Here is a 13,594-nt window from a genome sequence, read left to right on the forward strand (position 1 = left end):
CCAACAGTAGTCTCCGAACACTTTTCAAGGGTAGCCCCATGTAGAGCGCGTTGCAATAATCTAACCGTGGGGTGACAAGGGCATGAATGACTGTGAGGAGAGCCTCCCGATCCAAGTACGGTCGCAATTGGTGCACCAGGCGAACTTGTGCAAAGGTCCCCCTAGCCACAGCTGTCAGATGTTGCTCTAATCTTAGCTGTGAGTCTAGGAAGACACCCAAATTGCGAGCCCATTCTGAGGGGGACAATTTCTCCCCCCACTATAAATGAACATTTATAGTTCATTTAGAACTATAAATAAATTGAAGTAAGATCTATAAATATAAATGAATTTTAGTAAGTTCAATATATGAGATGGTAATACTTGGAATGTTTTTAATTGTAATAATGGAATTTAGTAAAAGCATCTGAAATTATAGTGTATTGTGAAAAGAGATCAATGGATTACTAAATAAGAGGAGAAGGAAAAGTTGAAAATTAACTTTGTTTAAATTATATATAAAGTAAGGGAAAATTATTTAGTATTATAAATGAATTGAAGGTACATGAAATTGTAATACTTGGAATGTTTTTAATTGTAATTATGGAATTCAGCTAAAGCATTTGAAATTATGTTGTATTGTGAAAATTAATTTTGATTATTATTTAACAAGAAAATATTAAGATACTATTGGCAATAATGGAAATTAACTTTTAAAATTATGATTATGGTTTATTATGAAGAGGTGTAGACAATATATATATTTGAAAAAGCAATGGAAAAGTGGGTTTATTTTAAAAAAAACAATGGGAATTGAGAAATAGAAAGGAATGATTTTAATGTTATAGACCTAAGTGAATTGTAGTAAGATATTTGATTGTAGTATTTGAATAAGTTGATAAGGGAAGAAATAGAAAAGAGGGAAGGAAATGGGTTATGAACATTAATATCTGTGATTGGAAAAACAGAATTTAGGGAAAACACTTGAAATTATACTGTAGTATGTTGTGAAAAAGGAGTAATGGGAAAATATTTGAATAGGATGATTTAGAGTTAGGGTTAAGTATTATAAAATGATTGGTTTTAAATTAAAGTGTTTTAACATGGAGAGCAATGAGAGGAGAAAAAAAAGAAAATTGATTAAGATTAGGGTAAATGGTAATATTGGCTATATATCAGAAGAAACAAAGAAAAGAAAAGAAAAATTAGAGAGAAAGAATATTATGGCAAAAAGTGAAATACATAAATTGTGTTGGGAGATAACTAAAAACTGTACAAATTTGTGACTCAGCCAATACTCTATTCAGAAAAAAATGGATTGTGTGTTTATTTATGTTTGTTAAAAAATAAAAAACTTTTATTAAAAAAAAAAACAAAATCCCAGAGCAACAAAAAAAATAAATGGGCTGCAGCATCTTCAGTGATAATGTCCATGTTTTTTAAAAACAATTTTAAGTTTAAAATAAATACATAATTATTAAATACTTGGTGAAATTTAAACAGAAAATATTTTTGACATCCAAACTGCCTCATATAGAACTAGAGAACTTGTCTATCTAAGAACCATTCATTATATTCCATATAAAATTAAAACACATCCTTCTGTATGACCTTCAAGGCAATCACTCAAATTGCTTGATTTGAGAAGAGGAATGAAGAAAACATGTACATTCCTTTGATCCCGAAAAGTGCTTTTAATGACTTCCCAAATAGAAATTAAGTTGCAATGATAATCAGATTAGAAGCTCAAAGTCAAATTAGTAACATATAAATTAGTTAAGTATAATTCCATAATTGAATCATGCTATTTCACATAGCAGTACTCTATTCTTTCTTTTTCAACCTAATAAATTGTATATATTTATCTGTGAAGATATTTTTATCCACCTGACTATTGATAAGCATAGATATATTCAGTCTTCTGATTTTTCTACTAGTTTTCATGCTTTAATACAAAGCAAAGAAGGAATATAAAGAAATGTTTTGCATGTATGCAAGACATGGTTGCTAGGCAACTAATAGATAACAAGCCTCAGAGAGAAGAAAAGTATGTTTCCAGTTCTGGTTAACTTTTACTTACAAATGGAAAATCTTAGTGAAAAGCTCAAATAGAGTTCAAAGGGATGCCTTTAGCGACTTATTTTACTGGAGTCACTTTAAGATTATTCAAAGTACATATTCCTATTGGTTTTTACTAAATTTATATATTCCTTCATCACAGGGAAATATTCTTAAATGCTTTGCTCTTGTTCTGTTTATGATGCTAAGACTAAATTCATTTTTGCTTACATCACCTCCATCTTCTGTGTAAAAAATATATCTAAGCAATTCTACTCTTGCCTTCCAAAAGCCATTACGGAGCCCCAGTCCAAAACTTTAATTGCCACCTACAGATTACTTCTTTCTGCTTAGTTCCTATCTTCTTCTGAATTAAATATAAAACAGTTCTAGAAGTCCTAAGAAATTATTCCACAGGTCAAATCCAGAATTTCTCTAATTAGTTCCTATCGTCTTCAAAGTTAGATAGTTAAAGAGGAAGGAAGTTGGAGAATCTGGAGAAACTATCTCTCTCAGAGCTCTCGTCTTCATTTTTTTCTGTAATATATATCAAAGTGATGAGGAGACCATTTCCAGATAATACCCACATCAGGAAGGACTAGAGATCTTGAAAGTCACTAGCAGTTCTCAAGAAGGCAAGGAGACATTTATCAATAACCTGCTTGATAGGGAAACCTCATCACTGACAAAACTGATCAGGAAAAGGTAAAAGAGCAGAAAGCAGGCTGGGGGTTATGGAAGCTGGAGTCTAAACCACAGTTTAGGAGTTACAAGATCCCTTTTCTTGTATTAAAACAAAGGGGTGATTTTGCACTGAAATAATAGAAGGCAAAAATATTATCTCACTGCCAGGGTTTCAACTTAAATTGCATTAACAGCTCGGCTCCCCCCTTACTTCACCCTGAAAAAGATTATAGCATTTTATTTTAAAAGAAAGATATTAATTAGTTGTAATATTCAAAAATGTCTCCCCTCATCATAATTATTGATCACAAATATAAGAAACAATTATGAAAGCATTTTCATCCTAAAATGTATCTCCCCAAACAAAAACGCTTCTTTCCCTTCCTTATCATTGTACATACTATATATGATCCTCTTTGAAGTTATTCCATATTGCACTCTATGAGAGAGTTTACTTTACTATATGGAGCAAATTTTAAAAGCTTCATAAAGAAAGACTGCATTCAATTACAATGTCAAATGGAACCTTCCTACATAAAGGAGTATTGCAGATCAGATTTGTTTGTTTTTTTGTATACTGCCTTTATTAATTTTACAAATAACTTAAGGAGGCAAACATATCCAACACACCTTCCTCCTCCTATTTTTCCCACAACAACAACATTGTGAGATGAGTTGGGCTGAGAGAGAGTGCCTGGTCAAAGGTCACCCAGTTGGCTTTCATGGACTTCACAGACAGATCAACCATATTGTCTCCCCCTACCTTTTAATGGGGTCAGTGCTGCAGTCCCTGCAGTTTTCTTGGCAAGATTTCAGAAATGATTTGCCATTGCCTCCTTCCTAGGACTGAAAAAGAGTGACTGGCCCAAGGCCACCCAGCTGGTTTTGTGCCTAATGTGGAACTACAACTCACAGTTTCCCAATTTCTAGCCTGATGCTTTTAACTTCTATACCAAACTGGTGCTGTAGAGTTTTACTTATGCTAAAAGGAACGTTGTACTCACCTGAATGTTCATTCTATGTGCGCTGCATGAGAGTCCAAGCAATGGGTGATAACTTGTCTAATTGGCCAGAGACTGAGTTGTAATTTGTTTAGTCACGCCTCCTCCTTCCTGTTTAGCTCCAGTTTGTTAACGATGGTCTGGATCTGGAGAAGATATAACCTGTAATGAAAAAAAAACATACTCTCCCTGACCCTGGACCCCTTTTGGAATTTTTAGGGAAGGGTTGGACTCTCATGCAGCGCACACAGAACGAATGTTCAGGTGAGTAAAACATTCCTTCTCCTGTGCGCTGCTTAGAGAGTCCAAGCAATGGGATATGCCCAAGCTAAGTATCCCTAGGGTGGGGAGTAGAAACATCCAGGATCCTGTCGACTGGAAAAACCTGCTGCAAGACCGTCTCCCAAAGGCCGCCTCTGCTGAGGCAAACATGTCGAATTTGTAGTTTCTGATGAAGGGAGAGGGCCAAATGGCTGCCCTGCAGATCTCTAGTATAGAGGCCTGAGTGACCCAATCCTTATCAGATGAAGATGAAGTAGAGGCTTGTACAGAGGGCTGGGATTTAGTGGAGGGTCCCTTAGACCTTGATTTTCCCTTTTTTGTAACTGGAGCCTCCGAGACTTGATGCCTGAGGTAGGAAGAGGCAGAGGTGTGAGAAGAAGAGCGACTGCGAGAAGCCACTTTGAAATCACGAGGTGGCTAGATCAGCAGGAAAAAACTCCTTGTTTGAAAACTTTGATAATTACAGCCAATTGTTTTTCAAGTTACCTCCCTGGTGATTAAACACCAGTATGGAGGGCAGTTTAGGGCTGTAGCCATGCCAAGCCGACACCACAGCTTGAAAGCAGGAATAAAATAGGCTGCCCCAGGGGGGTGGAGGAATCCAAAAGCCTACACCAAGGCTTCTCAGAGCCAATTACCACAGCTAGCCCAGGGAAGCTGGAATCCGACACCACGGATCTGTGCCCAAGCCCAAGAGTGCAGAGCTGGCACCATGGTTCTCCACGAGCTAATCAACTCACAGAAAGTGTCTCCTGAGCGATCAAGAAGAACCCGATGACTCCATGCGTCCTGCAGGCCTTCCGAAATGATTTTCGCTGCCGCTGATCCCCGTGGCTCAGCTGATGAGCGTGCGGCTTGGCGTGGTGCTGAAAACTGCTTGTAAAACGACTAGGAAGCTTTCCTAATAATTACTTTCTCCTAAACTTTGCTTAAAGAAGTCCAAGCAGTGGAGGTCAAATAACAGAAGTCTCTCTAGGTCGACTGAGTTAACAAATTGGAGCTAAACAGGAAAGAGGAGGTGTGACTAAACAAATTACAACTCAGTCTCTGGCCATTGCTTTGATTCTCTAAGCAGCACACAGGAGAACAGAATGTTCTATGCTGAACTTGAAAGTATTCAATAAACAAGTGATGGGAAATCAAGTCATGCACATCTGTATGCTAACACAACTTATTTTTCTATAATAATAGTATAAATTCAATAAATAATAAACAGCACATATGAAAAATGCATATTAATTGCAAGATGATGAAATTACAACATACTAAAAATATTAAGAAGCATATAATCATTAATCACATTAAAAGATCCAGAACAAGTCTTTATGTCCAATAAAACTCTTTAGTGCCCTATAATTGAAATAGAAAATATGCTATAATTAAATGGTCATCTATAAATTTGGTAATTAATTCAATTTTATTTCATCATTATCATATATGACCTCTTTGTCTTAGTTCCCAACTATCACTTAAATTATGTTCACTACAATGCAATTTACTAACAGGAAGATACGTTTAAGAAAAGGATGGCAACAAAAAATATATTATAAAAATGATGAAAAATGAATTTACAACAAGCTAGGTTTATTTTCTAACAGAAATCACAAAAATAAAATTAAAAATAATGTTTTTTTAAAAGATACATATTCCAATCTATCATGTAGCACTCTTAATATGAATATGAAAACAGTTTAATACATTTGATATAGTAAATTATTTAATATGTCCAAAATTCTATGTTTAATTCTGTTCATCTATTAGCTATGAAACAGATTCCTAAAGACTAAAAGCTTTGAAAAAAAAATAATGATGGTTAAAATTTAAGACTTTCCATGGTGGAAAGTTATGTTTTTCAGATCCTAAGAACGAACAAGATGCTTACTATGTTCAAAGTTAGCATTTTTAACTGACTGACTCTGTTATTATATCCTCATTCCTCCTCAAGTAAAGATCAGGGATAGGTTTATAACTATTTGTTACCTTGGATGACAGAAGCAATAAGCATAAACTTCATATGCTGAACTTTAGACTCCGAACTTGTTTAATATACAAGAATAACACAAAAATTTTGCCTCCCTTTTCTTTTTCTGGCACAACTTTTACTTAACCACTTACAAATTCATTCTAACCAAAAAAACTGCTTTAAGATTAATTTCCTTTCCTCTTTACATTGATTCTATTGTACTTACCATTTTTCAACAATTTACCTTTTTAAAAGGACCATGTATGGTAGCTGTTATGCATAATTATAAGTTATAAAATTGTACAAAGGAAAAAAAACCCTGCTGCCTGCTGCTATGAAAATGGATATATTATTTGGAAGTCCCATTAAATAAACCAAATTAATAAATCTGTGGTTGCAGTAAAAATACTGTACTCCTGCTAAATTGCAAATTCTTCCAAAAATTTAGAAATGTCCTTCCAATTCTATATTTAGATATTATTCCTTAAATATTTAAAATGTCAATACAAGGCAAAGTTCTTCCTACCATTTTGGCCTATTGAAATCAAGCAAGCAAGTCTGACAAATCCTTCCCAATATGTTCAAGCCTACATCTAAGCCAACATAAGGAGTTTCTGCAGAAAAAAATGCATCTCTTAAAATTTTAGATCAGTGAAGTTTACCTAAAAATGAAGAAGATTCAGATAAACTGTTTCATTCTTCTGGAGATTTATGTAAGTTAAACTTACCTTTGCTTTCAGATAAAGCATACATTATGCCTTTCATGTAAAAATATGATTAAATACCTCCAATTAACAATCTTGATAATCAATTAAAAAGCAATCCTCACATCTAATCCATATGCCAGTATAAACATTGTTTGCTTTAACAGGATCTGAACTGTAAATTCTGAAATTATGTATACTTAACATGCATAAAGCCTGTCCAGCTCCATGTTTAATGAAAAGAAGGACTAAGAGTCACATGATGGCAGTGTTCCAATATCTCAAGGGTTGCCATAAAGAAGAGGGAGTCAACCTATTTTCCAAAGCACCTGAAGACAAGCAATGGCTGGCAACTAATCAAGGAGAGAAGCAACCTAGAACTAAAGAGAAATTTCCTGACAGTTAGAATTAATCAGTGGAACAACTTGCTTCCAGATTTCTAAGAAGAGATTGGACAACCATTTGACTGAAATGGTATACGGTTTCCTGCCTGAGCAGGGGGCTTGGACTAGAAGACCTCCAATTCAGACTGAGTCGAAAAGCTGGAAGGCTAGAGGAAGAGGAGAGCTGAATAGCTTGTAGACGCAGTCCTATTGGATATCAGATGGAGTTAACCCATTCCTGATTGCTGGTCCCACCCTGATGGTGAATAGTTGAATGCAGTGAATTATTTCCAAAATCATCAAGTAGATGCCCAAATATTTTTAAAATTAATGCACATCTTATTTATACTCAACATTTGAATTAGGCTAGAGAAAAAATTAAAAAGTTGAAAATGTAAACGCTACAATTCTTGAAAAAAATGTCAAGATTCACACATAAGCCAAACCCAAAGCAATTACATTATGAATTAGCATTAAATGTGAATTGCTGCTTACTCCCATTTACAAATGTACTGTCCGCATTTTTCTTATTAAAATGTTTTGGCAATATGACATTGAAAGTATTGGTTGAGAAAATGAAATCATCATGAAATACATGGAAAAATAATAAATTTATAAACTGCTAGACTTTTTGACATTTTTAAGCTCTATTGGAATTCAAATATGATTTGGCTGGATGAGATGTGTATATTTCCTCTATGGTTTATTAAATTAATCAGGGAGAGAGGGAGGGAGGGAGGGAGGGAGGGAGGGCAGGCAGGCAGGCAAGAAGGAAGGAAGGAAGGAAGGAAGGAAGGAAGGAAGGAAGGAAGGAAGGAAGGAAGGAAGGAAGATTTATGACACTTGCTGCCAGCTTTCGACAAGGAAACTAAATGGGGAAGCTGACAGGAAGTCAGAAGTCACTCCTGCTCCCACTTCTTTTTTGGGTACCCAAGGTCATTCTGTTTCTCTGTTTAAGTAAGTAAATATCTCTAAAACAATGACCCAAGGGCTAGCTGCCTCCGCGGCAGCCGCGCACCGTTTGGAAAAGAAGGTGTTGTTTTTTTAAAAAAAAACGCTCCCAACCTAAAAAAATTACAACTATATACACAAGTTATCTACACTATCTACACTATCTACAAGAATAAACACTAAGGCACTAATTTTTAAAGAGAAAAATCCCTCAGAACGAGAGAAACCTAAACTCATGTCCCTACACGAAGACTGAGAGAAATAACTGAGGTGACACAGAACCAGGAGGGAGCGGCCACAAGGAGAAATTTAAAGGCACAGTACTCCCTCAGTCCCTATAACAGAAGAATGAGGAATCCCACAGATGAATTGCATAGCATCGCCATGGAAAACATGATTTTGTAATATACATGAATACAAAACAAACACAGTCTACCTTGATGATAAATACCTTTATAAATTAGTATTCTGCACCAGTCTATTATAATCTAGTCATTCTAAAAACAAGAAGCACATTAACTATGAATGAGATTTTTCTATTAATTAAAATTCTAATTTATTCTTTAAAGAGCAATATAAAATTAAAAACACTTCTTTTATTCACAAGACTTCAGATAAAGCCCTTTGGATTTCTGATTGCACATAAATTTGCCATTACATCATTTTTAAACTCATTAAAATTATGTGTTTTTAATGATGCATCCTCACTTCCACTTAACTTACAATCAGCATTTAAAATGCACCAATCATGTTTTTAAAACATTATAAAAGTGCACTGCTTCTTTAAAGACAATATCAAGTAGATTCATAACTTGACAGGTATTGTATTTTTTCCAATCTTTCTGATACGTAAATCTTTAAATAAAAGCTTTTCACTTTCTGATGTTCATATTTTACAATTTCCAGATTTAATTATTCATTCTACGAGTAGTATATGAAATACCACTGGATTAAATTGCCACTTTTATGTTGCTCCCAAAATGTCATGCTCCCAAAATTGTTTCTGAGTATTAGTGAAGACTCTGACATGGGGAACAAGAGGGAGAAATGGGAACCCCATGGGGGTCTGTGCAAGCTACTGAACTAAAACTTGTACTATATTCACCAGAGGAAGAACCCTGATTGTAATTATTTTTTCACAGGTGAACTCAGAAAATTGCAAAATAAATGAATAAAAGTATCAAACAATCATATTGAAGACTGTAGACAGGATGAGACTTTCCAGGGGCTTTTTTTTTTCTTCATATCATCACTTAGGAAAAGAACCCTAAATAGTTGCAAAGAATATTCAATTTATAGATCCCATGTCCAGCTTTTAAAAAGATCAGGAAGTAGGTGATACGAAACACTTCCCTCATGACACAATGGAAAGTCGTGCTAATAATCAATATTATATTAGAAGTCTATATTATCTGACCCTTGTAGCAGTTTCCTAAGAACCAATAAAAATGTTCGGCTTTAAACAATAAGGAATTTCTCTACTCTAAAGTACAGTGGTATCTGTATTATATTTATCAATGAATCTCACTACCGATTCTTGAGCCTGTCATTATCTTTCAATCTACTTTCTCTAATCAAATTTTGGAGAGCATAAAGTGGAATAGATACAAAGTGGAATAGAAACAGTCACAAAGAGTCAGACATGACTTAGCGACTGAACAACACAATGTTACTAGGCACTCTTGAAGAAAGGGCAAAATAGACAATAATGAGATATGGAAGAAAATGTTCCTCAGTTTATTTAATTTCACAGGATAACAATAATGGGAGAGAAGGCAGTTCTACATCGTAATACATGTTCTTCTATACTAGTAGAACAACAAGTGCACAACTTAACCAAGGAATACTTGACATAAAGCTCATTTGTGAATTTCACTTGTGAACATGAATCAAAACAATGTAATGAATTTTACACTTGCCTAGGAAAAGTGTTCTAAAATAGCAGTAGCTTTGCAATAGGATAACATCACTTGATACAATCTAAATAAAACAATCTGGAAGCTGTTGAAAGATACACAGTGGAGAAGGTTTCCTTTTGCCAGCTTTATAGTATAATACAAGAATAATATTTGGGTTCAAGACTGAAGCAGCTATATTTGAGAAAACTCCAATGTAATAAATAGAAGATGGTAGAAGACAAAAAAGAATAGGGTTGACTTGGCAAAAACTGCAGATCCCCAGCTCCTATTTCAATTAATCTAGATTGTTTAGCCTATTGACCTGTTTGTTTTGCAGCTTAAACAGTCTTGGAGGAGAAATTAATTTGGATTTAAGCAGATTGGGCGTTGACTTACCTGAACGCTTCTTCTCGTTGTTCCGGCTACAGTGGTCAGGATCGGGTAATGCCATGATCCAGTTATTGATTGAGTCTGCATAGCTGAGAAGCTCCTCCCCTTTGTCCTGCTTCCCAGCTTTCTGATGAAAGACGACGACGCAGACAGGCACTTTGAGCTGTAAAACAAGGGAAGAGACAGATCCACAGAAAACTTCCCACCTACGAGGGCCCAGACAGGGAGGGGCTGACCACTGTAGTCGGAACAACGAGAAGAAGCGTTCAGGTAAGTCAACGCCCATTCTCGTTGATCCCGGCTCCAGTGGTCAGGATCGGGACATGCCCAAGCAGAACCCTATAGGGAGGGACTAGCCCGAGCAGGTGGGGAAGAAACCCGGAGCACCTGTTGGAGCACCCTACGTCCGAAGGCCGCCTCGGCCGAGGCGAACCGATCGAGACGATAGTGTCTGATGAAGGGAGTGGGGGAAGTCCAGGCGGCAGCCCTGCAGACTTCCTCTAAGGATGCCTGGGTGGCCCACGCCGCTGAAGTGGCAGCGCTACGTGTGGAATGGGCTGTAATGTGCCGAGGCACCGGAAGGGAGAGGACTTCATACGCCTTGGCGATGGTAGCCCGAATCCAACGGCCCAGAGTGGCCGATGAAACTTTCCTGCCGAGGGAAGAAGGTTGAAATGAGACCAGGAGAGATTCCGACTGGCGTAGGGAGGAGGTCCGTCGCAGGTAGATGCGAAGGGCCCGCCTGACGTCCAGGGTATGCCACGCCCTTTCTCGGGCGTGGACGGGACTGGGGCAGAAGTCAGGGAGCACTAATTCCAAGGACCTATGGTAAGGAGAATTGATCTTGGGAAGAAAGGTGGGGTCCAATCTGAGGACCACCCTGTCGGGGTGAAAGATACATAAGTCCTCCCGAGCTGAAAGAGCCGCCAAATCGGAGATCCTCCTGGCCGAAGTAATGGCCAGGAGGAAGGCTACCTTATAAGAGAGAAAACGAAGCCCAACTTCCCTTAGGGGCTCAAACGGAGCTCTGGTAAGAGCCTCTAGGACCCGGGGAAGATCCCAGGTAGGATATCTATGAAGAGGGGCCGGGCGAATGTGGGAGGCCCCCCTGAGGAACTGCCTAACTAGAGGGCGGGAGGATAGGGAGGTCCGGGAGCCACAGCAAAGGATAGAGGAGAGAGCGGCTACTTGCCTGCAGAGTGTGTTGGGTGCCAAACCTGAGTCAAGACAATCCTGCAGATAGATGAGCACCTGCTCCGTAGAGGCTGCCGTAGAAATGATGGAGTGGCTGTCGCACCAAGATGAAAAGGTCCTCCAGGTGGAGTCGTATATGCGAGTAGTCGAGGGTCTACGGGCTGCCTGGATGGTGGCGACGACTCTGGGAGGAAGACGCCGGGAGCTCAGCAGACGCCGCTCAATCGCCAGGCGGTTAGCTGCAGCCATGCGACGTCCGGATGAAGAAGTGAGCCCTGGCGAAGGATGACTTTGTCCGGGGGAAGGCACCAGGGAGGCGGAACCGAGAGAGCCTTCAGGTCCGCGAACCAAGGCCTGCGAGGCCAATGGGGGGCGATTAGCAGCAGCTCCGCCTTCTCTTGTAACATCTTCCTGATGACCTTGGCCACGATGGGGAGAGGAGGGAAGGCGTATAGAAGGCCGGGAGGCCAGACGCTGTGTAGAGCATCCACGGCCTCGGCTCCTGGTTCTGGAAACCGTGTGAAGAACCTCTGGGTCTGTCGATTGCTCCGTGTGGCGAAGAGGTCCAGGACTGGAACTCCCATGCGAGATGTGATCTCCTGAAAGAGAGCAGGTTCCAGGGCCCACTCCCCGGGGTCCACCATGGTCCTGCTCAACCAATCCGCCTGAGAGTTCTCCACCCCCGAGATGTGAGTTGCCCTCAATGACCTTAGGTGCAACTCCGCCCAGGAGCCCAGTCTCTCGGCTTCCTCCATGAGATGCCGAGAGCGGGTCCCTCCCAAGCGGTTCATGTGGGCTTGGCGGCCACGTTGTCCATTCTGACCAGGACATGCTTGTCCTGAACCTCGGGGGCAAAGACTCGTAGGGTCAGGTGGATGGCCCGGAGTTCCAACCAGTTTATGTTGTGCTTTAAATCCGCCTGGGTCCATCGACCCTGGGCGAGGGAGGAGGATAGGTGGGCCCCCCAGCCGTGAAGGCTGGCGTCTGTAGTCAGTATAAGACACTGAGGAACCCTGAACTCCCGCCCTTGGAGAAGAGCTCCCGAGGACCACCAATCGAGGGACTGGAGCACCTTGGGAGGAAGATGGACCCGCCGGAGGGAGGACCCCATCCCCCGTTTCTGGTAAGGTAGGAGGAACCACTGCAGGTCCCTGCAGTGTAGACGTGCCCAGGGAACTATGCCGATGCAAGAGACCATCTTTCCCAGGAGTTGGGAGAGCGAAGCCAGGGAAGAGCCCCTCCCTGCCTTCACTGCCCTGACCAGAGACCGCAGGCTGGCCAGGCGATCCTGGGAAAGGTAGACCTTGCATAGGCTCGTGTCGATGATCGCCCCCAGGTGCTGGAGACGCGTGGCCGGGACCAGATGGCTCTTGGTCCGATTGATAGCGAATCCGTGGGATTCCAGGACTCTGAGAGTCGTTGAGAGATCTTGAAGGGCCTGACTCTCCGAGACCGACTGGACCAGAAGGTCGTCCAGGTAGAACTGCATCCGGATGGGGATGGACCTGAGGAGGGCCGCGATGGCGGCCATCAATTTTGTGAATACCCTGGGGGCCGATGAGAGGCCGAATGGAAGAGCCCTGTACTGATAATGCTGCTCAGGAAACAGAAGCGGAGAAACCTGCGGTGGGCGGGGAGGATGGATACATGGAGATATGCCTCCGTCAGGTCGATTGACGAGAGGTAGTCTCCAAGTCTGATGCCCTCCAAGATGGTCTGGAGGGACTGCATCTTGAACCGCCGGTACACTATCCGGCGGTTCAGGGATTTGAGATCTAGTATCGCTCGCCATCCCCCCGAAGACTTCCGGATAACGAACAAGCGTGAATAGAAGCCTTGTCCGAGCTGCTCCTGGGGCACCGGCTCGATGGCTCGGATGACCAACAAGTGACGAATGGCTGATGCCACCAGGAGCCGGGAGGATCTGTTCCGGGAGACGGGACAGCGAAGAAATCTCTCTGGGGGGGGTGGAGAGGAATTTGAGAGAGAGGCCAGAGCTGATGGTCTCCCTGACCCAGGTGTCCGACGAGGTAGCTGCCCACTGGCTGGCGAAGGAAGCCAGGCGGCCTCCAATGGGAAGCTGGGCCAAGCCGTCAGCGTGATCTAC

At 40.5% G+C, this 13,594-nt stretch overlaps 1 protein-coding gene across 6 annotated transcripts in view; it reads right to left on the reverse strand.

The window, feature by feature from the left end:
* AVEN (apoptosis and caspase activation inhibitor) overlaps positions 1 to 13,594 on the reverse strand; it is a 156,470-nt gene that overhangs the window by 55,018 nt on the left and 87,858 nt on the right. For 2 of the 6 annotated variants that reach the window (XM_087875474.1, XM_087875480.1), the window contains exon 3: positions 10,300 to 10,456. The exons of the other annotated variants lie outside the window; for them this stretch is intronic. In XM_087875474.1, the coding sequence (XP_087731600.1) occupies positions 10,300 to 10,456 (157 nt within the window). The remainder of the gene's footprint in view (positions 1 to 10,299; positions 10,457 to 13,594) is intronic. 6 annotated transcript variants of the gene reach the window in all.

This window comes from Pantherophis guttatus, chromosome 1 (genome assembly GCF_059756535.1).
Source record: "Pantherophis guttatus breed Tessera chromosome 1, ASM5975653v1, whole genome shotgun sequence".
Classification (NCBI taxonomy): domain Eukaryota; kingdom Metazoa; phylum Chordata; class Lepidosauria; order Squamata; family Colubridae; genus Pantherophis; species Pantherophis guttatus.